This window comes from Ictidomys tridecemlineatus, chromosome 5 (assembly GCF_052094955.1).
Source record: "Ictidomys tridecemlineatus isolate mIctTri1 chromosome 5, mIctTri1.hap1, whole genome shotgun sequence".
NCBI lineage: Eukaryota > Metazoa > Chordata > Mammalia > Rodentia > Sciuridae > Ictidomys > Ictidomys tridecemlineatus.
The window spans coordinates 119,389,342-119,415,184 of NC_135481.1; the positions used below are offsets into that span (position 1 = coordinate 119,389,342).

The 25,843-nt window shown below is 47.1% G+C and overlaps 1 protein-coding gene across 5 annotated transcripts in view; it reads left to right on the forward strand.

The window, feature by feature from the left end:
• The window catches only part of Wdr25 (WD repeat domain 25), a 140,112-nt gene that overhangs the window by 93,074 nt on the left and 21,195 nt on the right, over positions 1 to 25,843 (forward strand). For all 5 annotated transcript variants that reach the window (XM_021732094.3, XM_005333916.5, XM_021732093.3 and 2 more), the window contains one exon: positions 6,701 to 6,831. In XM_021732094.3, the coding sequence (XP_021587769.1) occupies positions 6,701 to 6,831 (131 nt within the window). The remainder of the gene's footprint in view (positions 1 to 6,700; positions 6,832 to 25,843) is intronic.

Genomic DNA, 25,843 nt, shown 5'->3' on the forward strand with positions numbered 1-25,843 from the left:
GCAGGAGCCTGCAGCCTGCCCTCTCCAGAGCTCCAGGTGTTAGTGGTAGGGAAGGGCTGCCCTTCTCACTGGATACCCACTGCCTGCAGTCCCCCTGTCCCCAGCCCCTGTCCAGCTCCTCTTGCTCTGGATGTCCCTTGTTTTTTGTTGGGGGCCATGGTGTGTGTGAAAATGAGTGATCAGCTCGTGACCACTCCCTTGTTTTTTTAAGAAGCATCTTCTGGTACTGGCCTTGCTTTTTCATCATTTTGGGACTTCCTTCCAGCTAGGGACACTGTAAGAATAGAGTAGCCCGTGGTCCAACTCCTTCTTGGGCTTGGTGGTGTGAGTCTGTTCACACTCTGCCTGGTCTCCATCAAACTGAGAGGTGTGTGTGAGAGCAGCACCTGTGCTTATGTGTCATGCTTGGTCACTCTCTAGCTGCGAGGGCAGTGTTTTTATGTCCATTTCATTCTGGAGGCTTAGAGAGTTTAGTGACATTAAGGCCACATGGCCAGTGGCAACAGCTAGATCCAACTCGGGCCCATGGGATTGGCAGAGGTTTTCTGCAGAGGCACAGGAGTGGCAGGCTCTCTCCACAACTGCCCAGACAAGTAGTGTGCTCAGCCGACTATTGGGAGCTATCAGCTCAGGAGGGAGTGCCTGAGCTCATCTTGACCAAGCCTCTGATTAAGTGACAGGCTAGGGTGCTTCTCTAGCTGTCAGCAACTGTGCTCCGGGGGAAGTGTCAGCCCCAAAGACTTCAGGACACCTGGCAGGGGAAGAGCGAGAAGAGTCCCAGGAGCACCAGGGTCTCGGGGCTCTGGTGGAGGGGCAGCAGTCGCTCTCACTGAATATTCCTCTGGCTTTCTTCTTGGGACAGGGCCCTCAGCCCTTGCGCCTGCTTCCAGCCCCATGTGCTTCCTTGTCTTCCACTCTGGAAAGTGTTTCCACACTTCATTTTTCTCATGTGCCTCATTGACTGCCCCGGGACCGCAGTGCAGCCACAACATACCTGCTGATAGAAGGAGGTTCTGGTTTCCAGAAACTGGTGTACATGCAAGCCATCAGGCACACCTGGATTGCTGGTTGGTAACTCATGTTTAAAGAAATTTTGGTAAAGTTGGTTTCATGTAGGTCATCAATAGCAGCGAGATAATTACGTCCCTGCTGTTCTTCCTGTGACCATGGTGGTGTGGCTGTTGGTTGGGCACTGGTATGTGTTGGGCTTGTTCTCACACTGCTCCTGAAGGGGTTTATGGTCCCAGTTTCCCAGTGCAGATGCAGGGATCCAAGGGGGCTACTGCTTGGCTAGAGCCCTGCTAGAGGATTCCTGGCGTAGGCTAACTCTGCTCTCCACCCAGCCTGCCAGGATGGCCCATTTCTGGTACATGGAGTTTGACTTGGAAGTTAGTGAGCTTCTTTTCTCGTTAACTTTGAGTCAGGATGTTTAAATTTACAGCTGGCTGAATACTTCCCGGAGGATGAGTGTAACGATATTGATTTTAGCGAAATGAGTCATGTGCCTCCTGCCTCAGAGCACAGGCTCAATTACCACGATCCAACAGCGAGCTCTCCCTTGTCAACAGCTTCCCTACTTGTTGGTGAGTCGTGGATGTGAACAAAGAGCTAAGGAGAAGGAAAGGTCACGGATAGCTGGCAGGTGCTCCAGGCTGGGTGCAGAGAGCTGGGCACTGGGATTAGGTGGGTCCAGATGATCTCAGCATGTCCATGTCACAGGGTTTCATAGTGTTTCACCTTGCTGAGCCAGCTGGGGTTGAGGTGTGATAAGTGCACACCCCAGACAGGCCTGGAGGTAATGGGCTTGTCATTAACATCGATCATCTCCTCCTTGGTCAAAGTGAGCTCCCTGGAGGGAGGACATGGATGTCCCCTCTCTTCCTTGGGGACATTGGAGGGAGGGTATGGATGTCCCCTCTCTTCCCTGGGATTTCATTTGACCCTAAATACCAGTTAAGTGCCAGGACCTGAGCTAGGAGGGTCAAACATTGTGACCACAGGGTCCCCCAGGGCCGGCATGAGAGCAGACAGGTGGTGTTGCCCCAGCCATAGGGTGATCACCTGGGGCAGCTCAGTGCCTGCCCCTGAGAAAGGGAGAGAGGCAGTTCGAGGAGCCCAGGGTCCAGTACCGCAGGGCCCCATGACAGTGACACTGGAGCCTGGAAGCTGACTTGAGTTTCTGTGCTGTTTTAAATGTGCTTTTGCTTCAATGATTATTTATTTATTTAGGTGCTGGGGATTGAACTTGGGCCTCGCCCACACTAGGCAAGTGCTCTACTGCTGAGCCACACCCCTAGCCTGATAATTTATTCTTTATCTGTATCATTATTGATTAAGAGAGGAAAAGAAGTAATTTTTCTTAGCTTAATAAAATCTGAGCAATTTTTATACTAGTTGAGCTCAGTTTAATCAGATCAATAAAGCCAGTGCCAGTGGATTAAATATTTTAGAGCTTAGTTTCCTATAATAAGCATACAGTGAAGAAATAGAATTTTTAAAATAGTAGACACACATACAGGTTAAAGGTTTAATAACAACTAACCAGGGGTTTCAGGAAGCCTGGCCCAGAGGAGCTGGTAACAGTGCTGTCCAGTGGAAGGGAGGCAGCAAACCTTAGAACGCCCTTGGCCTCAGGCATATCTGCTGTTAATAGTCAAGGTGTTCAGCTGGTGCGTCCTCCAGCCACCCTGTCCCTTCAGCACATGCAGAGGCCAGCCCAGGGCAGTGTTCTCAGAGCCTCATGACAAAGCTCAACAATCATTAATCTCTCAATGTTCCTGCTGTTAAAAGCCAGTAGTTTTTGGTTTTAGCTTTTAATTTAACCAAGGATGAATCCAGCAGGTTGGGGTTTGATTTTTCAAGCTATCATAGCTCCCTTTTGAAGCTTGCTCCATAGAGTGCCTTATTGACCACTTAGCTTTTAATCCTCACGACAATTGAGCGCAGAGACAGAGGAACCAGCCCAAGGTCCCTCCACTGGAAGTGATGGAGCTGGTTTGTGCCAGCTCCTCCGCTTATGCCTCCTCCCGCTTCAAACATTGTGCCCACGTGGATGTGGTAGCACAGCCTGTAATCCCAGTAACTCTGGAGGCCAAGGCGGGAATGCGAGTTGAGGCCAGCCTCAGCAACTTAGTGAGATAGTGTCTCAGAATAAAAAATCTTTAGAAAGGACATGAGATGTAGCTCAGTGGCAAACATACTGGGCTCCATCCCTGGTGTGGAAAAACAAGTACGGGGCCAGGTCAGGGTCACCTTGGTCCCTGTTTCTGAACCCAAGTGTTTTGAGGCCTCTTTTATTTAATAGACTTCCCCCCTACTGTTTTCCTTGAGATGTCTGGAAACTTATTCAAAAGTTGAAAAATCTTTCAAAGACCTAGTTATTAAAAGTAGGAAAAATATACACCATAGCTTGTCTTCTGAAGGAACCATTTTTGTACTTAAAAGGCAGATTCTCAATCTCCTTGTGCATTGAGGAAAAATAGCATTCATGAATGCAAGGTTTTTTTTTTTTTTTTGAGGGGGCAGGAAAACTTCAACCGTCATCTTTTAATATTTACTTAATTTTTTAGTTGTAGATGGACTCAGTACCTTGATTTTATTTATTTTTTATGTGGTGCTGAGGATCGAATCCAGGGCCTCACACATGTCAGGCGAGTGCTCTGTCGCTGAGCCCCAACACCAACCATCATCTTTTAGCAACTCAGTTTTCTTCTTTCTTCCTCATTGTTGACGAGGCTATGTTGTTGCACTTTTTGAAAGAACATATGGATAATTCACTGCCATTTCCAAAACCCAGCATATGGCTTTCTGTGGCAGTCCAGGAAATGGGGAAGCATCCTCACCTTCAGGCAAGTAGAGCTTCTTTCCTTTTAGATTTGAGGACTGGCAGAGAGCAGCAGCTGAGCAGGCCGGCAGTGGGCACAGCTGTCTCTGAGAGATGCTTCTGGTCCACCCGGCCCTGGGCTGGTGTGTGGGCCACAGCGGCTCTTGCCCTCCTTTTCCATGGAGAGGATGTGGGGGTCCTTGGCCCTTGGTCACGCCCAAGACCTTCCCACAGTCTCCATCCACTTGGCTGGAGCAAGCTTCTCAGGACTCAGCTAGAGCCTGAGCGGGAGTGGAGGCTGAGGGAGTGACCCTCCTCTGCCCCTTTTTTATGGGTGGGAGAATTTGCCAGCAGGGCGCAGCATGGTTGGTTTCTGATCGCTGTCTGCAGTTGAACAGATAAGGAAGAGCTTGGCTTCCAGATAAATTTCAGGAAAGGAAAATAGAGTAAATTTGAGAAATGCTAATTAGACCGATTCATCAAAAAGTGATTTTTTAAAAAATATATTTTTTAGTTATAGGTAGACACAGTATCTTTATTTTATTTTTATATGATGCTGAGAATTGAGTCCAGTGCCTCTTGCATGCTAGGCAAGCACTCCATCACTGAGCCATGACCCCAGCACCCCAAAAGTGATTTTTAAAACATTGACCCAAGGGTCATGGTGCTGCTGGCCTAATGAGGGAGAAACACAACCCCAAGGCACCTGGAAGTCAGCTCCCGGGTGACTTTCTAAAGAATTCTGTTAGAAATACAATTTACAAAAATCTCTTCCTACCCCAGAACAATGGATTTCATTTTGGTTGCTCTTTTCCTTGTCTTTGCCACATGGCTTTCATTGGACACACCGAGATGTAAGAACCCGTGTCAAGCATTAGCCATCTTGCTGCAGATCGCTGCTGCGGTTCTCCCCATCAGGGCAGCGCGCTCTCAGGCAGAGGCTCGTGCTGCCACAGCTGCTCCCTGGGGCTGGACAGCCAGGCGTGTGCAGCAGCTCTTCACTGCTATGGCCTCTGTGACCTGGAGTCAGTCTGCTTTCGGCACCGACACCGGGTGGCCATGGATACCTTGTGTGCTACTACATCTTGGTAGTAAAATGGTTTAGGGCTTGTGGAGCTTAAAGATGGAGAGATTTTCCAAATATTTCTGAACTTTTCTGTGATGACAAGTAGCTGCCGATTGTAGGCCCCTAGAGCATATTTTAAAAATCAGTGTATTTAGTCATCCATCAAGGTAAGGGTGCGCCAACAAAGGAGGAGAGTACTGCCTTCCCAAAACATTTACCATGGAGAGAATTTCTTGAAAGCAGATACTTCTTTGGTACTGGTGATTGAACCCAGGACCTCAGGCATACTAAGCACGTTATATACCACTGAATGTACGCCAGCCCCAGAAGTCAGATGTTTTCAATTTTTTCCATTGTTTCTGCGCCCCATCTCTCTCTCTCTCTCTCTCTCTCTCTCTCTCTCTCTCTCTCTCAAATTATTATTATTACTTTTTTTTGCCAAAAACAGTCTAAGAGTATAACCTATTAAAAACCTTAATGTCTATGGCCTTAACCTGAGCTCAGTGTTTCTTTAATCTGTTTTAAAATATGTTTTTGTTTTTTGTTACTGGAGACTGAACCCAGGGTGTTTAACCACCGAGCCAAGTCCCCAGCCCTTTTTTAATATTTTATTTGGAGACAAGGTCTCACTAAATTGCTGAGGCTGCCCTTGAGCTCATGATCTTCCTGCTTTAACCTCCCAAGCCTCTGTGATTACAGGTATGTGCTATGTTTTAAAATTCTTTAAATGAAGATTTCAGTGTATTTTGAGCTGAATTTTTCAGTGAATTTTTGTTAAAAATGGGAGAATGTAGCTCTGATACTTTCTGATTGATTGCAGGAGCCATTTTTTTTTTATTTTTTTAAGGGAAAAATGGAGCTCTACAAGTGAAATGTTTATAAGCTCCTTTGTGCTAAAGATGGAGGGAAGTATGTGGGGTTCCAGCACACCAAGCGAGGCAACCTTCAGGAAGTGCTTTCTGAATCGAAAGAAAAAACACTACTTCCTGGGCCTACAGTGGGCATGATGTGAGATCTTGGCATCATCCTCCTTGGCCACCAGCTTCTCACATCCCCAAGTGGAAAGTTCAGCGGGGGGCACAGGCAGAGGAGGTCTCCCTGCTGTGCTGTGAGAGACCTTGCAAAGTCTGAGGGCCGGTGTTGGGCAGGTGCCGTGCCTGGTGTGTGAACCTGGCCCTTGGGGTCAAGTATGGGGACAGCACTCGGACTCTGCTGTGGGAGAATGCCTTCCATGTTGGACTTGGTTTTTGATGCAGTTTCAGGAGCATTAAGTGTGACTGGTGAGAATTACAGTGCTCTGGGATGTGGAGGCCTCCCTCGGTCATGGAGGGAGCCCTGGCTTTGACCTACCCTGAATTATTGGCATGTCTGAAGTCTACATAGCACACCTGTAAATGATCATAGTGCTAGTGCTGTTTTCTACCCCACATGTGTGCCTGCATGCACACAAACACTACCGCCCTGCACACAGCACTCAACAGACAGTCTTGAGTCCCATAGGACCAGGGAGACCCCAGTGGTTCACACCTCATGTCCATTCTGTGGCTTGGCTGCCTCAAGGCCACTCTTACTTATTGCCAGCCTGTCAGGTCCTGTGTGTGGGGAGAGCTCAGCCAGGTACAGTGGGGTGGCGGAGGATGAAGGCAGATGTGCCGCTGTCGTTGTGTTTCCAGGTCTCCTCTGGTCATGAGGGGCTTGTCCAGGTGAGTGGCCCTCTTGCGCAGCTTCCTTACCAGTCGGTATTTTAGCTTTAAGATATTTATTTTTGTGATCTAAATATTTTCTAACCCTCTCTTCTGTTTGTGTTGTAGGAACTCAGCTATTTAGTGGTCGAAGTGACTTTAGAATCACCACCTTGAAATTTCACCCAAAAGACCACAGTATTTTTTTATGTGGAGGCTTCAGCTCTGAAATCAAAGCGTGGGACATAAGGACTGGCAAGGTAACTCCCTTCTTCCTAGCTGGCCTTTCCATGGGAGAGCTTACCTTGATGATTTGAATATCTGGGGACAGGTCAGCCTCTATGTAGAGACCTTAAGATGGAATAATTACCACTGAAAAGTTAATCAGCACTAGCAGAATTTTAAGATCTTCTCTGAGAGACTATCATTGATTTGTTTAACTATCGAAGCATTATACAGGCATTCCTAGGCCATGTATTTCTAGAAGTCCTTGTTGGACACCTACTGTGTGCAGGCGCTATCCTAGGCCGTGTGTTCCTAGAAGTCCTTGTTGAACACCTACTCTGTGCAGGCGCTTTCAGATGATATATAAAGACAATCAGCTTTGGTTGCTCAAGGAATGACTACAGATGCAGATCACTGTGGTGCAGAGAAATGCTTTTCGTGCATGATGATGTGCACGAGAGATGTGGAGAGGCCAGCATTGGGAGGACATGAGGGCTTTCAGTTGCCTCCAGAGGCCTGGGAGCACCTAGAGGAGGTGCTACTTCCTGTAGGGCTTCTCACATCCCCAAGTGGAGACTTCAGGGGGGGCCACAGGCAGAGGGGGTCTCCCTGCTGTGCTATGAGAGACCTTGCAAAGTCTGAGGGCTGGTGTTGGGCAGGTGCCATGCCTGGTGTATGAACCTGGCCCTTGGGGTCAAGTGTGGGGACAGCACGTAGAGGAGGTGCTCCTTCCTATAGGGCTTAAAGACTGGTGAGGTTTCCACTCCCACCCTCCACTGCTACCTGCTGCCTTCACCACCTCCTGGATGGCAGCTCCTCCTAGTCCTTCAGGCCTGAACAGCAGAACTGCTCTTTCCACCATACCCCATGCCCTAACCTGCAAGCAAAGCCTGTCGACCACCTTCAGACTCTGGCTGCCCATCCTCACGTTCACTGTCCAGTTCTGGCCTCAGCTGCCATAGTCTCTCTGGGACAATCGTAGAGGCTTTTGATCTGGTCTGTCTTACCCTGGCCCTTAAGAGTCTTTCTAATAAGCATCCAGAGCAGTCTGGGTTCCTGTCTTGATCACAGTAAAAGCCTATATCCTCACAATGGACTGAAAGGCCTCATCGATGTCCTTATACCTCTCTGATCATCTCCAACCTGCTTGGCCTCTGTGCCTTTCCTAGAACACACCTGCATATTCCTGCCTCAGGGCTTTTGCACTGCTTCTTCTGCCAGGAGTGCTTTTTCTTCCAGTTTTCTACGCAGAGGCTAGATCCTCCCTCCTTTGAACGTTGTTCAATCGCCCCTCTCCAGTGAGGCCTCCCTGCCGCCACCCACTGGCATTCAGTAGTCCCCTCTACTATCTTAGTTCTCTCCTTAGGTTTTGTCATCACCTGGCGAGCTATGATTTTTCAGGATCATTTATTTTCTGGTCTTCCACCTCTGAAGTGGAAGCTCTTAGCTCCCAGGGATTCTTGTTTGTTGTGGGCCCCTGGCTTTTAGAACAGTGTTGTAGGAATGGTGAAGGAAGGGGGAGTACATCATGCATAGGACACCAGGTGTGTGTGGGGACTGGCGACCAGCAGGACTTGGCTGGGTGTATGCTCCAGGCAGTGGGATGGGCCTGGGCACAGATACTTCTGATGCCGTGAGTCTTGATTGGGATTAGTTTGTGAGCAAGGGGGTCCAGAGCAGGGCTGAGGAGGTTCTGTGACCATGGGTGGGCCCACTGCCTGTGGGGCCCGATGACTTCAGGTCTGAGAAGTGCTGCTCTGGGTAGAAGGGGACAGGCTGAAGTGGCCCCTGATGCCTTCTTGAGCCTGCGTGGAAGCTGACTGCGGAGGAAGGTGCAGAACGCCTGTGTGTTCTCCCTCATTTGGGATTCAGGGCCTCACGGGCCTCACTCTGAGGACCTCTAGCCGGCTGTCCCTGCAGCTCCAGAAGGTCCTCCCTGAAGGTACCCTCCTTGAGCTTCTGGCCCTACTGTGGCAGGTTAGTCTCCTGGCCACTGTATTGAGCAGAAGCCCTTCTGGGGAGTTTGGGTGGGGCAGGTAATTGGCTGCTCCAGGAAGGCCCTCCTTCAGCAGGCTGCCCAAGGGGCTGCCTGGGGTTTGAGGAGAACCCAAGGGAAGAGGTCTCTTTCTTGAAAGAGAACAGGGAGTCTGTCTAGTCCACAGGTCAGCTCTTACTCAGTGTGCTTCACCAGTGCCCATAGACCCATGTACTCTTTAAAACAAAAACAAACAAACAAACAAACAAAAAGTTTATCTGTTACAAAGAAACTTACAAAAAATGTTTAGAAAAGAGAGGAAAATTACCCTTAAAGAAATGGATATGGTATAATTAAGAAAAAATGCTAGAATGCCTTATAGTCACGATCAGCAAAGAAGACATTTGTACCTCGGAAGCTCTTCTCATGACACTTGCGGTGGGACCACCTGATTCCCAATCCTTCCCGACAGCCACCCTGAAAGGTGCCCTCACTGTTTTTAGCCTTAAAGACCAAACACGTAAGAAATTACTCACCACAGACACCATCTGATTTGAGAGTTTGTTAAAAATGTTGGATTTCCTCCCAGGGCCGACGCCAGCTGCCGTCTCTGAGACCCCTGGGAGAGGCAGTTAGAGGCAGGTGTTGGCGCGGCTGGCATCGGTTTGTCTGGAGCCCTCCGAAGCTCGGACTGGGGGTGATGGGATCTGTGCACACTTGTTTCTTTTCCCCTGTGGTTTTATTTTTTAGTTTAAAAACACTGGTCTTTTTACCCACACTCCTCCCCCACCGGGTCCCAAGGGGAGGCAGTGGTAGTTCCGTTTGCCCAAGCCGGGCTCAGGGGCACTCTCCTGCTGGATATCTGCTAGAGGGACTCTGTGGGAGGTCCAGCCTCTGGCCCTTGGGGCTGAGGTGGCTCCTGCAGCCTGTGGCTCTGTCCCTGGTGCTGAACCGTCACCAGGCATGAGCTCCCATTATGGTCAACAGTGGCCCGGCAGCAGGGACACAGCCTTAACTTAAGAAAAGCAACAACCCCTTCCAGATACAACAGGGAGTGGAGACAGCCATGTAATGAAAGGGAAACCCGGGAAAGGAGAGGCAGTGCACCAGCCCAAGGGGAGCAGCTAGCGGCATTTTGATGTAGTTTTTTTCATTATTCTTTCCCCCTGTGGTTTTATTTTTTAGTTTAAAAACACTGGTCTTATTTTTATACACAACTCCAGATTTTGCTTTTCACATAGGTTATAAGGGTTTTTCTTGTTATTATGAACTCTTATAAAAGCTTTGGTGATATTCCTTTGACTCCATATGCCTTCCTGTCTTGCCCCCACCGTAGCCCCCAAACTCAACAGTGTCTAGTAGGCACTTGGTAGATCTGTCGAGTGAATGCAGCAGATGCATGAATACGTTAATGGCTTATTAAGTCATTTATGTTGGATATGTAGAATATTTCAAAACTCTTTGCATTTAAAACTAATAAATGTGAGCATAGAGATCAGGGCTCAGAAAAATGCAGCCCAAAGCTAAATCCAGCTTGCTACCTGTTTTTATAAATGATGTTTTATTGGAACACATAGCCATTCACTTATGTACCATTCTGTCCTGCCCTCACAGTCCAGGAGCAGAGCTGAGACCACAAGGCCTTCAGAGCCAAAAGTATTTACCCTCTGGCTGACGCTTGGTAAGGAGAGACTTGGTTCTGACACTTGTCATCCTGTTGGTTACTAGGAATGCTTGACAAGGTGGAAATCCTAGACGTAACCTGTTTTGTGTATCCTGGCAGAAACCAAATACTCTGAGAATGTCTTTTTAGATGGTGGAAAACTGTTCTTCAATCAGGGGTGTGTCTGTCATTTCTCTATGATCGCCAAGAACACTACCAAGGTTAGCTTTATCATCTGTTCCACCATAAGAACAGATGCACCCAGCTTTGTGCACCCAGCTTTTCCCATGTCTGGGATTTACTCCTTGAACTCAAATTGCTGAGTTCAAGTGAGCCAATGTTTTGAGGGGTTTCTGCCGACAGGACTGAGGCTAGCAGGCCCACTGCTGGAGGGTGGCCCTGGAGGCCAGGCAGCTTCTCACTGGGATCTTAGGGAGCAGAGTCTGATGAATTGTTGCAGCAAATAACTTTTCAGCTACATTCCAGTCATGAGATTTTATGGTTCCTTCAACTTAGTCAAATGATAAATGGTGGGATTTTGAACTTTTCTAGTCAATTCATTACAGCAAATGAGCTTTTTGGCTCCCCTTCCTCCTTTTCCTGGCTGATCTCTCTGCCTTGAGTTTGGTGATTGGAGCACATCTCATCACTGGAAAGTGCCTGACTTCAGTTCTTCATAGCCAGTTAGGTAAGCATGCTTCCTCAGTCCTGGCTTAATGCCTTTGGTACCACATGGTGACTCTTCTTCCTCCCAGCAGTCTGTTTGGACATGGGTGCCAGCCAGAACCCATGACGTCTGTGGTCTGACTGTCATGGTACTGTGGGAGTCCCTCTCTCCTGATGTTCCTCTGGGTCCCCAGGGCCAGTGGCCTGAATTACAGGAGAAAGGGTTCTTGTCTTCCTCCCACTTGCTCAGCTGGGTGAGCTGAGGTGAAACATGGGTTACTTTGCTTAAGTGCACCGTTTCCTCACTGGTGTGGCCATGGCATGATGAGGTGACCTCCTCAGCAGTGTTCTCAAACCTGCACAAGTGTAGGGAGCCCTTGGGCTCACACTAGGATGCAGTTCTGGGGCAGAGAGGAGATGTCTTGCATTGCCAGCCGGCTCCAGGAGATGTAGAGGGAGGTGCACGTGGATCACACTCTGAGAAGCTGGGACTCTGTGCCCAGCACATCTTGGGAACTATACATCCCAGCCTGGGAACTATAGAGCTGATGAAGAGGTCTGAGACATGGACCCAGCCCTCCAGGGCCCAGCAGCCCTGTGGGAAATGTCCCATGGTAGTCACTTCAACTCACCTTGAGATGATTGTGTTTTTTATTTTGTTTTGTTTTGATACAGGGAATTGAATCCAGGCCCTTGTGTGTGCTAGGCAAGTAGTGGGTTGACACTGAGCTATGTCCCCAGCCCTGAGACAATTTTGTGTTTTGAGCCAAAAGTTAGGATAGGTAATAAAAGCAATCTCCTCAGGAGGCTGAGGCAGGAGGATTGCGAGTTCAAAGCCAGCCTCACCAAAAGCGAGGTGCTAAGCAACTCAGTGAGACCCTGTCTCTAAATAAAATACAAAATAGGTCTGGGGATGTGGCTTAGAGGTCAAGTGCCCCTGAGTTCAATTTCTGGTGCCAAAAAGAAGGAAAAAAAAAAGCAGTATCCCCACAAGCTTGTATTATGAGTCAAATTTGTTAAGAAGGCTCCTATGGAGGCCTAAAAGTTATATTGCATATTGAGTGAATCACTCTTTTTGTAAGAATGAACCATGGAACCCCAATCTCAGCAAATTATTTCTTGGTGAAGGCAAGATCGCACACTGGAAACTGGAGCAGCTGTGGAGAATCTAGGACGCAGGGCTCCTGGAGCTGGAGCCGGGCCTGTGCCCCAGCTCCTCTCCCTTCCGGTGCTCAGCTGACGCTCGGCAGGCAGGGCTGAGCCTTCTTTGATGTCTGCTCCAACCGTGCCCTTGAGGAGGACAGCCTGTGCTGCTAGACTGTTGCCTTGGCTCCTCCGGCCCCCGTTGGTTCTCTGGAACCCAGGCTCCCTCCCACTCTGGGATTCTCCTGGTAACAGCTCTGACAGGCCCACTCACTTTTACTCCTTGGTGCTGCTTTGACACAATCATCAATATTTCATGCTTGTTCTACATCTTTTCATTCTTTCTCTTCTGTATAGGTCTTGTATTGGTTTCTTGACCTTCTGGAGCTTTGTTGCCCCAGACCTTCTGCAGGCGTGTCCTTGCCTGAGGTTACAGCAGAGCAGGTCGCTTGCCCTGGACCACAGCCCTCCCTGGTCAGCTGTAGTCCAATGGAGAGTGACCTCCATAGGGGCAGGGATTTCGCCTCATTTACTGTTTGATTCGCAGCACCTGGCATAGTGCCAAGAACATGGGAGGCCTGGGGGAAGAAGACTCGCCAGAATGACTAGGAGCCCTGAACAAGATGAGCCTAAGAAATACCAGGAAATTCTCCTGCCCAGCGAAGGGGAAGCTGAGCATGGTTCAGGACTTGGCTCATCTAGGCGCCTTTCCCAGTGGATGTTGTTCCCTGGGTAGAGTAACAGGAGCTGGCAAAGGCTCCCCGGGCTTGGACTGTTTGACCTAGCGCAATGGTCAGAGCCACTTGGGGGCCTTAGGAAGAAAACAGGTGCCTGCCCTGGCTCCTTCTGGAGCCTCCTGGGCACTGAGATTTTTGAAAACCTTGCAGGTGATTCTAGTGTCTAGCCATAGTTGGGAACTTCAGTCCTGGGGCCCATGGTTTGGGTGCCCAGGAGAGAAGCCAGCGTGGGTGTCTGCCTTTGTGGATTGCTCATCCTTGCCATCTGCATTCTCCTGACGATGGCTGAGGGGAAGACTCCGCTTTGCCTGCATGGTTTAATGCCATCAGCTTCTGTGGCATTGTAGGCAGGTTGCTTATTTGCCCTAATGAGGTTTTGATTACTTTCCATTTGTCTCTTTCACCCATTTTATATTAAAATGCCTTTCTGTTTGGACTCTCTGTACTTTCCACAGTTCTGAGCATTGCTGCAAGCCAAACTTCCATGCAGATGAGGCTAGGAGACCAGCAGAGCTGGAGAGGTGGGATGTGGTGCCCATTCCCCAGCCCATCATGTGGGGCAGTGCTGATGAAGGTGATTGCCAGTGTGGGCACTCTGGAGCACCTCGTGTGCTGGAGTTCATCTCCTGTGGCAGTGCTGGGGTAGGCAAAGTGCTGTGGTCATCCCAGGTCTCTGGCAGGGCACACTTCAAGCACACCTAGTTGGTAGTGGGGGGCCAGGTGGTTTGATGCCTGAACCCTTGCAGGGCCTCTCATTCATAGAATGAATGACGTATTGGTCTCAGATGTAAATGAAGATGAGTTGGTGAGGCCTGAGCCTTTGATTCTCAGAGAAGCCTGTGTGGGCCAGCCCAGGTCCACCCTATCCTGCTACACAGCTATGTCTGCTGTCAGCACTGGCTGGGTGGGGCAGCCCTGCAGCCTCGGGCCTGAAGACACAACCCATTACCTCCATGAGGGTAGCCTTTCTATCCCCGCAGTCTGGATGAGGACACAGGTTCTGAAAGGTTCTGCTCTCAGCATGGGCAGGCAGCTGTGGAGGAGCATGGATCTGAACCCTGATCTTCTAAATCCTCCCTTTTCCTATTGCAGAGAGAGGGCATATTTCATTTCTTGGTGTCACAAATGTTTTCTGAGTCTCCACCAGTGACCAGGCATTGTTCCTGGGCATGTAGTGACAAAATCCAGCTGAACAGTCCATGCCTAGGAGCTTACAGTCTGCAGAAGACGTGCAGAGGCTACCACTGAGAGCATCTGTTTCTTTTGATGTTTCTTTTGATGGATTTATCAATGGCTGACTTTACAAATGGCTGGGAAGTCTCTGTCTGTCTCCCAGGTTGTCCTAAATTTGAGACCCAGGTGAGCAGTTGTTTTCCAGAATCCTGAACCTCAGAGATTTTCCTCTTAAGCTTCACTCTGCACCCCTCCCTGTTCTTGGGGTTGGGTTGGAAGACTCCTGCTGCTAGTGAGCTTGGTGTGTGATTGTTGAAGCCCTCAGCCCTCGTGGGAGATGTCTCAGGACTTTGATTGACACCTATCCAGTTGGATAACCTTTGCCTTAAACATGCAGTAGGGGATATCAGAAAGCATGAAGTTGGTTTCTTGGACCTGCAATGTTTACATAAATACAGTGTTTACATAATTCCAATTGATGAATGCTTTATAATATGTTTTTGCCACTGAAATAAGCACTATACTACACTCAACACTTCTGTTCTTGTAGTTTAAAAAATTTATTTTTTTAATAGTCACAGTTCTTTTACTTAAAAATTTATTTTAACTTTGTCTAACTAATAGTGTTCAAAAAATCATGAATATGAGGCCTAAGTTATTTTATTTTGATGTACTTTAAATACTTAATTTTTTGGTAACAGCTTTCTTTTTCTTTTTTTTAATATTTTTTTTAAGTTGTAGTTGGACGCAATACCTTTATTGTATTTATTTTTATGTGGAGCTGAGGATCGAACCAAGGTCCTTGCATGTGCTACATAAGTGCTCTACCACTGAGCCACAACCCCAGCCCCTGTAACAGCTCTATTTATTTATTGTAGTTGTAAATGGACAGAATGCCTTTATTTGTTTATCTTTATGTGGTGCTGAGGATCGAACCCAGTGCCTCACATGTGCTAGGCAAGCGCTCTGCCACTGAGCTACAGCCCCAACCCACAGCTTTATTTTAATACCATACAATTCATGTATGTAAAGTAATTCAATAGTTTCCTAGTATGTTTCCAGCATAATGCAGCCATCACCACAGTGAGGTTAGTACTTTTTCATCAGTTTAAAAAGAAACTCTAAAAAAAGGATAAAAAATAAAAAGAAACCCTGTCAGATATGCCTGAAATTCCAGGGAGGAATTTCTAGGGAGGCTGAGGCAGGAGGATCACATGTTCTGGGCCAACCTCAGCAACTTAGTGAGGCCCTAAGTAACTCAGCAAGACCCTGTCTCAGAGTAAGCAATAAAAAGGATGGATGTGGCTCACTGGTAGAGCACCCCTGGATTCAGTCCCCAGCACCAAAAAGTAAATAATTAAGAAGAAGCTCCATATCTTTAGTAGTCCCCTGGCCCCTAGCAACTATGACCTACTTTCTGTCCTTTGTGGATTTTTTTGTTGTTGTTGTGGTGCTGGGGATTGAACCCAGGTCTTGTGCATGCGAGGCGAGCACTCTACCAACTGAACTATATCCCTAGCACTTGTGGATATTTTACATAAATGGAATCATGCAGTGTTGGTCTTTTGTGCCAATTTCTTTCACTTAACATAAACTTCTCAAGGTTTATCTGTACTATAGCCTGTGTCAGTACTTTCTTTTTTTTTTTTTTTTTCCATTGGACTTTGTTTTTTAGAGGCGTTTAAGGTTTACAGGAAAACCAAGTGGAAGGTCCAGGATTGCCACCTGTCCCTGTCTCCACATGTGTGTTTCTTCCCATTTCCCCCCTTCCCAAGTGGTGTGTGGGTCATGTTTGATGGACCTGCACTGCCACGTCACTGTCACTGGCACCCACCGTCTGGTTTGCATTGGCGTCACTCCGTTTTTTTCTTTTTTTTTGGTACCAGGGATTGAACTGAGGGGCGCTTAACCACTGAGCCACACCTCCAGCCCCTCTTCATATTTTATTTTGAGACAGGGCCTCACTGAGTTTCTTAGGGCCTTGCTAAGTTGCTGAAGCTGCCTTTGAACTCGAGATCTTCCTGCCTCAGCCTACCGAGCCCCTGAGATTACAGGGTCACTCCATCACCCCTGGCTGCATTGGTGTCACATTCGTGTCACATTGGTGTCACATTGGACAGATGTGTAATGATGTGCTGTGGACTGACTGTCTGTGTCTCCCCAAATGCCTAGATTGAGTCCTTATGCCCAGTGTGGAGACAGGGCTGTCCTTACGAGAGGCACTGAGAGAAATGATCGTGTGTCCACTGTGCAAGAATACGGTAGAGACAGCTCTTTGCAAACCTGGACGAGCACCTCACCAGGCCCGAGGATCTTGCAAGCACCTTGATCATGTGTGTTTTGAGGCGCTGCTCCACTTGATCCAGATGATCAGGTCACATTACTCTTTTGGTGTCCATGGTGTCCCTAGTGACATCACCCCTTTCATATCTAATATTAGTGGTTTGTGTCCTTTCTTTTTTCCTTAGCTTACGCCTGTTGATTTTTTAAGCTTTGTCAAAAAACCATCCTTCATTTTCATTACTTTTTCTCTATTAATTTCCTATTTTATTGATTTCTGTTCTGATTTTTATTATTTCTTTTCTCTTGCTTTCTCTAGATTTCACCAGCTCTTCTTTTTCAAGTTTCCTAAAGTAGAAGCTTAGATTGTCTATTTTGGGTCTTTCTTCTTTTCTTGCAGAAGTACTCAATGCTGTAAATTTCCTCTAAGCACTACTTTTATTGAGTCCCACGAATTTTGGTAAGTTGTCTTTCCATTTTCATTTAATTCAAAATACTTTAGATTTTTTCTGGAGGTGTTTTTTGGGCCCAGGTGTTACTTAGGAGTGTGTTGCTTAATCTCCATGTATTTGGGGATTTCTCGGCCCTCATTCTGTTTTGCCATGGTGTGAGAGCAGACATTGCGTGACTTCTGTGTTGTGTTGTTGTTGGGTGGTTTTGTGGTCCAGAATGTGGTCTGTCTTGGTGAATGTTCCGTGGGAATTTGAGAAGAATGTGTTCTGTTGTGGTGGGCTTCTGTGTCCCTGGATGCTAGTCACATCCAGTTGCTGGATGGTATTGTTGAGCTTAACTGCCTCCTTTGTTTCTGCTGCCCGCATCTGTCCACCTCTGATAGAGCAATGTCTCCTGCTGTCTTGGTGGATTCATCCATATTTTCTTGCGATTCTTATCAGTTTGGGCCTCATGTATTTTGATGCTTTGATGTTGCAAGGTGCTCACACTTTAAGGCTTGTTATGTATTGTTTTTTTTGGGGGGGGGTACCTGGGATCGAACTGGGGGGCACTAGACCCAGCCCTATTTTGTATTTTATTTAGAGACAGGGTCTCACTGAGTTACTTAGCACCTTGCTTTGGCTGAGGCTGGCTTTGAACTCATGATCCTCCTGCCTCAGCCTCTTGAGCTGCCGGGATGACAGGCGTGTTATGTATTCTTAGAGGATTGACCCCTTTATCATTATGAAATGCTCTCTCTTTTTTTATTTTTTCCTTTTTGAGTTGGGGTCTTGCTAAATTGCCTAGGTTGGCCTCAAACTCTCAGTCCCCGTCTCAGCCTCCTGAATGGCTTGGGGATTATAGACGTGGCCACCACACTTGGCTCATTTTGTTTTGTTTTATTTTATAGTACTGGGGGTTGAACCCAGGTCCTCACACATGGTGGGCAAGTACTCTGCCCCAAGCTGCACCACAACTCTTTTCATTTTATTTGAGACAGGGCCTTGCTAAGTTCTCCAGGCTGGCCTCCAACTCTTGCTCTTCCTGCCACAGCCTCCCAAGTAGCTGCTATTTTAGGTATGTGCCACTGTACACATGTAATGAATGCCCCTCTTTATTCCTGATAACTTTGTCCTGAAATCTGCTTTGTCTGAAATTAAGATTATCTGTTTCTGCTTTTTTTTGGATTAGTGTTAGATGGTATATCTTTCTCCAACCATTTACTTTAAATTTATGTATATCTTTATCTTTACAGTGTCTCTTTTGTAGACAATATATAGTTGGGTGGTATTGTTTTTAAATTTACTCTGACATTTTTTTTTAATTCGCCCAGTTAAGCCATTGATATTCAAAGTGATTTGGTATAGTTGGATTAAGAGCTCCCACATTTGTCATTGTTTTCCATTTGTGACCCTGATTTTTCTGTTTTTGTCTTTCACTATTTCTCTGCTGTGTATGTGGTGTTGGGATCAAACCCAAGGCATGTGTTGGAGTGCAGCTGGCCCAGGTCCCTTTGTCACTCTAATTGAGCATTGTGTGGTTCCATTTTCTTTCTTAGCTGATCAGTTACACCTCTTCTTCTTTTTCGTAGTTGTTCTAGAGTTTATAATGGATGTTTTCAATGAGTCCATGTCCACCTTCCTTAACACTGTCCTCAGGAGTGCTGTGAGTGCCTGGCCCTGTGTCATTGCTGGCATTCATCTCACTCATACATGAGGGTGCATAATTGAATATATTGTTGCTTAATTATTTTGAACAAAATGATTATCTGTTGTATTAACTAAAAAAAAAAAGTTTTAACTTCACCTTGGCACTATCCTTCCTTGATGGTCTGTCTTCCTTTCATATGTAGATTGAGTGACTGTCCCCTATCATTCTCCCTCTTTCTGAAGAACCTCTTTTAACCTTTCTCACAAGGCAGGCTGCTTGGAACAAATTTCCTCAATTTTTATTTGAGAAAGTGTTTCTTCTGAACTATTAAAGGTTATTTTTTCAGGGTATAGAATTCTAGTTTTGTAGAATCTTTTCCATCCAACATTATAAATATTTAGTCTCACTTTCTTCTTGTTTGTGTGGCTTCTGCAGAGAAGCTGGATGTAATTCTTGGCTCTTTTGTGGGCTTATAAGATGCTTTTTCTTCCTGTGGTGGCTATCAGGATCTTCTTTGTATTTTCTGTGTCTCGATGTTGTGTGCGTGTGTGTGTGTGTATCTGGCATTTATCCTGCTCCATGTTCTCTGAGCTTTATGGACCTGTCATTTGATATCTGATACTACTAATCTGGGGAAAACTTTGGTGTTTAAGTTGCATGTCTTTTCCCTGTTCCTTTTGCTCTCTCTTCTCTTTCTGGTACCCCGTGTGGTGTATGTTACACCTTTTGTAGTGCCCACCAGTCCTTGGATGCTCTGTTCTGTTTCCACCTCTGCCCCCAGGGTTTTCTCTTCTCTTTTCACATTTTTGGAGGTTTCTACTGAGACATTCTGAAGCTCAGGTGCTCTTGGTCAGTGTGTAGTCTGCTCAGCCCCACTGAAGGCACGCTTCATTTCTGCTTCAGGGCTTTGGGTCTTCAGAGTGTCTTGTCGAGTCCCTGCCTCTGCTGGCCGCGCCAGCTATGGTGACACACCGTCTGCCCCACCAGCACCCTTAGCTTATTGACCACGGTGGATTTACAGTCTATTCCAACACCCCTATCCTGTGAGCAAAAGCAAACATGTGTTTTGCTTTTAGCACGCCCTGTGCTTTTTTCTCAGTAGCAAGATGAGATGCCAGGTAAGTAGGGGGAGGTGTCGGGGCAGGAGGCATCCAGGAGGCTTGTGAGGCCAGTCCTGTGATGAGCCTGGTCTCACTGAACTTCAGATATGCCTCTCGGTCACTCTTCACTTTAGATAGGACAGGATGGCCAGAGTGGCTGCACTGGTATCTTCTTCCCCCAGGAGGCCAGAGGAGCCGGAACTGGATGTGTTCTCCAGAGCCAGTTGGTGTTGGGCATCCCCTGCTCCAGGTCAGTGGGTTGTGGTAAATTAAAACCCCAGCAGGCTAGTTTACCAGCGTTAATGAGTTCCTCCCGAGGACACCCCTCTTGAAGAATAGCAGAACTGAAAAGAACCAATAAATTAAAACAAAACAACAACAACACAAAAAAACAAAAACAAACTAAAAGTAAAGAGCATATGCTCTATGGTGTTTCAAAGTACAGGTCAGTACCTAGTACCTTCTACTCAAACTGCTGGAGACCAGGAGTGTCTTGGGTTTCTGATATTTTCAGATTTTGGAGTATTTACACATACATAATGAGATATAGCTTGGGAAGGGGACAGAGTTCATTTTGTTTCAATGTACCTTATGCACATATGTGATAATGATTTACCTGCTGTGTTTAGACTGTGACCCAGCATGTGAGGTCAGATTCCACTTGTGGCATCTTGACAACATTTAGAAAGTTCTGGATCTTGGAGCATTATAGATTTTTGGACTAGAGGTGTTCAGTGCTATAGCTCCTTTCCTCCTCCTGCCAGGAGTCCCAGGGGTTTGTTCTCCAGGCTTCATTGTAAGAACTTGGGAGAGTTCTTGGCATAAAACTCATGGAATATTTTGGGGCATATGGTGACTGGTTCCGAGAGCTCTTATGTTCTAGACTTGCCACACTGAGCCTCCAGCAGTTTTGTCCATGGCAAAGTGCCCTTGGAGAGGGTCATCATGAGTCTCTGTTCCCATAGGTGTGCGTCTTGTGCTCCTTGGTCTGTGTCCCTGGTGCTGGCCCTGCAGGGGTCTGCTCCTGTGGCTGTTGCTTTCTGCATTGGCCCATCTAGGTCCCATTTCTGGGGGCAGAGGTTTGCCTCTTACCTAACTTGTTTTATGGGTCTAAGAAGAATTTTTTAGTTTGTTCGGCTTTTCACTTGCTGTTAGGAAAGAAATGCTGATTATGAACTGCTTACATGCAAGACTGTTAGCCAGGGTGTGCTTCCTTTCTTTTGATGATCAAATAACATTCTATTGATTGGATATACCACTTTTTTTTTAACCCATTCACCAGTGGATAGATATTTGCATTTGTCCATTTTAGGGAACATGCTGTGAACCATCCTGTCATGAACATTCATTTGTGGTTTTTGTGTGGATGTGTTTTCATTTCTCTTGGGTTTGACCAAGGATTGAAACTACCGAGTTGTGTGGTGACCTGCTGTGTAACCCTCTGAGAAAGTGTTCCTGTTTGCCACAGTGGCTGCCATCTTACGTTCCCACCAGCAGTGAATTTTCACATCCTCACCAAAACTTACAGCTACTTGTCTTCTTGACTATACCTGAACTAGTGGGTGCATAGTGCTGTCTCCTTTGGTCCAGTGGTAGTTGGACATAGGGCTGTTCAGATAGGTTATTTCATCGTGAGTGAGCTTTGATAGTTCAGTGCCTCAAAGAATTGGCTCTATGTTGGGAAATTTGTGTGCAGGAACTTGTTCATCATGTTCCCTTGATAGCTTTAGTTTGAAGTGCTAGCTCCTCTTCCATGCTTATAATTGATAATAGTATTTGTGTCTTTTTTTCCTCCTTAGTCACGGTGGCTAGAAATTTATCAACCATGGTTATTTATTGATTCTCCATTGTTTTTCTATTTTCAGTCTCATTCATTTCTACCCTTTTATTTTCTTCCTTCTGCTTTTTTCTAATTTCTTTTCTTTTCTTTATTATTATTATTTTTTTTGTGTGTGTGGTACTGGGGATTGAACCCAGAGCTTTGTACATGCAAGGCAAGCACTCTACCACCTGAGCTGTATTCCCAACCCCATCTTTTTCTAATTTCTTAAGCAGGCAAGTTAGGTCATTATTTGAGTTCTATCCCTCCCTCCCTTCCTTTCTTCCTTGGTTCCTTATGTGTCACCCAGGCTGGGCTTGAACTCATGATCCTTCTGCCTCAGCCTCCTGAGTACCTAGGATTATAGATGCATACCACCATTTCTGGCTGAGGTTTTCTTTTTAGATACAAGCATTTTAATGCTACACATTTTTCTTTAAGCATTGCTTTGTCTGTAACCCACAAATCTTGATGTACTGCATTTTAATTTTAATTCTGTTAAATTTTTTTCTAATTTTATTTTGATTTCTTTGGTGTATGGGTTTAGAAGTATTTTCCTTAATTTCCAAATATTTTCTGTTATGGTCAGAAAGTTTACTTCATGTGGTTTCTATTCTTCTCAATTTGTCAAAGTTAGTCTCATTGTCCATAATATGGTTTTCTGCTAACAGCAGTTTTTTTAACCTGTCCCATGTGCTCCTGGAAGGAAGCTGTGTCCTACAGAGGTTGGTGGAGTGGCCACAGGGCAGCTGGGTTCTGCTGGCTGACGGTCGTGCTCAGTTCTTCTGTATCCTTGTTGATTTTTCAAACTTGTTCTTTCAGTGGTTGAGAGAGTAGTGTTGTCTCCAACTACAGTTGCGGATTTGTGTGTTTTTTTCCCCTTAAGTTCTCTCATTTCTTTGCTTCAGCTACTCAGAAGGTGCTACGACCGTTCCACTGAGGTCTTATTCTCAGACCACAGCTGTTAAAGAAATAAGAAAAAAGAAAAGAAAAAAAGGTTGAAAGAAAAAGAAGGAAAACAAAGTAGGCTGTCACCTCTGTACTGGCCACTCTCGTTTTCAGCCGTCTCTTTAGCCACCTAAGCTGAGTCCTCAGGGGGCTGCTTTACACATTTTATCCTGTCTTAGTTGGAGTCTGTGGAGGGGAAGGCTGTGGTGCACTTACTCCAGTTTGACCTCAGGTTGATTCTGAACACTGTTTTCTCTTCTGTGAATTCCCCTTGTTTTGGCCAGGTGCTACCCGAAGTACAGGTCTCTCCTGACGTCTCCATTCAGCAATGTTTCCAAGTCCAACAGGGCAGATGCTCTTCTATAGCCTGATTCCCCTGGGACTGTAGCAGCCAGGAGATTTGCTGTCCCCACTGGTATATGAAGACCAGGTCAGAGCCTGGTGTCCTCAGACCTTGTGTGCGGGCACGTGGCGGGTGGCTCAGTCACCGGTCTTGAGTAATGATCATATGCAACCTCCTTGATCCCCTACTGTAAATTTCCAACAATATTATGACTTTAGGAGAGTTTCAGCAATTCAGATTTGTGCCCCATGAGTAGATTTCTGGTTGTGGGTGGTGTTGGTGACTCGGTCAGGGTACATGGTGTTCTGCACACTCGCCGTCTTCCTTTCCCCACTACTGAGGAAGCCTGCGTGGCTTTCTTAGCAGGTTTGGCATGAAGGCTGAGAAGGAGCATGGGGTGTGTCATGTCTGTGACCAGGCAAGGGTCCATGTGAGAGGAAGTGAGTTGTAGACATCTCTCCTTACCCTCCGCATGCCACCACGTCAAGCAGATGTATCACTTTTTAATTATAGCTTTGACTTAAAAAATTTTTTTTTTTTAAGGGCTGATCCTGTGCTTCACCTCACTATTTATTTGTTGGGCATTTTCCATGTGAAGGACATCTCCCTCCTTCAGGACTCAGGCCCCAGGAAATGCCTCTTCTGGGCTGTGGCACAACTCCCAGTCCAGCTGCTGACCCAAGCCAGGAACCTCTGTGGCAGCTTTAGGATCCACACCCCACTGCCAGCCCCTGCTCTGTCCACTTGTAGGGCACTGTGGGTCCCCTGCACACTGACTCCTGGCTGAGGGGTGAGTGGGGGCTATAATCTCTTCTGGCTCCACTTGCTGAGTCACACCCTGGCATGGATGTTGTCCTCCCAAAGGGCTTTTCCTGACATGGACCTGGTGTCAAATGGCCAGCCGCAGCCCCGCCTCTTCACTTTCCGTCTGTTACTTAGTGTGACAGGGCTGTGATGGAAGGCATCTGGTGGGGTTCCGCTGTGACTCGGGGTACTAGCAGCATTCAGAAGGAGAGTGCTGAGGACTTGGCTGCCACCCAAGCCCCAGGACAGAAGTGGGGAGAACTTTCCAGATGCTCACTCTGGCCACGAGAGGGTGTATGCTCCTTGCTGGCCACTTGGAATGGAGTGCTCTGAAGAGGGAGACAGTCCACTAATCTGCAGCCCAGCCATCGCTGCCCTTGACAGTTGGTATCCTTCATTCTGGTGTTTTATGCATATACATTTACATTTTTATGTGATTTTCTTCCAGCTTAATATTATATCATTAGCATTTCCCATATTGTTAAAACGTTTTTGGATGCTATAATTTTTAATAATTACCCAATATGCCACAATGTATTTAACCAGTCCTTTATTGTTGGGTATTTATAATATTTTTAGTGTTTTTCTTTATTAAACATTAAGGCGAACATCTAATTTCCTTGATGAGGAATTGATCAAAGGGTATGCATGATTTTTAGGTTCTGGACACCATTGCCCACTTCCTTCTGAAGAAGGATGGAGTTGCTTTGCTTGTTTTTAGCGCCGGTCAGGCTTCTGCATGCCCTCCTCCATCCTGGAGAAGGAGCTGGGGCAGACAGATGGTTGGATGGGTGGCTGAGAGAGCCTGGGGTCAGAGCCCCAGGGAGGCAGGGAGGCAGACAGGGCAGGAGAGGGCGTCTTCCTTCTAAAGCTGCTGTCCTGGGACGTGGGGTAGGTCCTGGGTGTGAAGTCCGTCATCTAATGGTACACCCTCTCTCAGTACTCACTGACCAGCCCAGCCAAGTGCTCAACCTTTCAAACAGGCAGCCAGTGTTTATTGCAGACCCGATGAATATAGAAGTCAGAACTTGGAGTCAGTTGGAGCTTAGGGATTGGAAATTGACAGTTATTGGGGAGACAGAGGTGTCCCCAAGAAGATTGTCGGTGGGGGGGGGAGTTTTCAGAAGGCACAAGCATTGGGAAGTGGGTCCTGCAGCCAGCTTAGTCCCAGAATCCTCCAGAAGGTCCCTAGAACCTGGCCCTGCTGTATTGGCAGGTCACAGCTACATGCTTCTCCTACTGCCAGGTCTCTGCTAGTTCACTGTGCCCTGGGTGGGTAGTGCTGGCTCACTTGCTCTGCCCTTTGCCCTGGGGTAGTTCTGTGAGGATCAGGCCTGTGTGGGCCCATGGAGAGGCTCTGCTCCCAGTTCACTGGCTGGGGGGCAGAAAAATCTGTCTTTCCTCCTCCTCCTCCTCCCAGGGGTTTGACAGGGGATCTCCTTCCAGGTACCCTGGCTTGGAGGGCAGAAAAGTAGGGCCAGGATAATGGTCAGTTGGAGCCAGGCTTGGCATCCTTGTGGCCCAGCCCAGGTGCACCATGAAGTGGACTCTGGTCCCTATTGACACTGTGCCTCATTAGAGAGACAGAGCCCGCCCCTCATGGTTCTCAAGAGTGGCTGGGCTAGATAGGGCTGAGGTTTGGGGGCCTCCACAGTTGAGGCTGGCTCAGGCATGCAGGCCTACATCTTTCCTTTCTCCTGCCCAGAGTAGCACGGAGCTTCTGCGCATTTCCCATGTCACTTTTTGAGGGTCGGAGTGCTGAGAAGAAGAGGGGCTGGCATGCACGTATGCACAGGGCCCAGGCTCTCTAGAGCGGGGCTGCTGAGGGGGCTGCTTTGTTGGAGCCCAGTTTTAATTCATGACTCCATTGTAAAGTGAGGAAAACCAATTTTTCACTTGAGAGGATCAGCAACATATATACATGTGTAATTGTCTATTTCTGCTTTTCTTCCTTTCCCTTGTGTTCTGTATCCAGAATTTAACATTTCACAGTCTCTGATGTGTCGATTTCTCTGTGGTATGTTCACATTCAATTCAGATTCAGCAAGCACTAATTGAGCAGCTACTCTGCTTCCTGCCAGGCAGCCTGGTGAGGAGAATAGCATGGAGGGGTCAGGTGCAAATGTCAGATTGCGGTGTTGATGCAACAGTGGCAATGCCTCCAGCTGGCTGTTTGATCCTGGGCAGGGCATCTCACCTCTCTGAATCTCAGTGTCCTCAGTAGACATGGTAATCTCCACTTCCCAAAGTAGTCGTGATGATACATGTGGTCACATGGAATGCACCTAGCAAGGTGCACAGCACATAGTGGGTG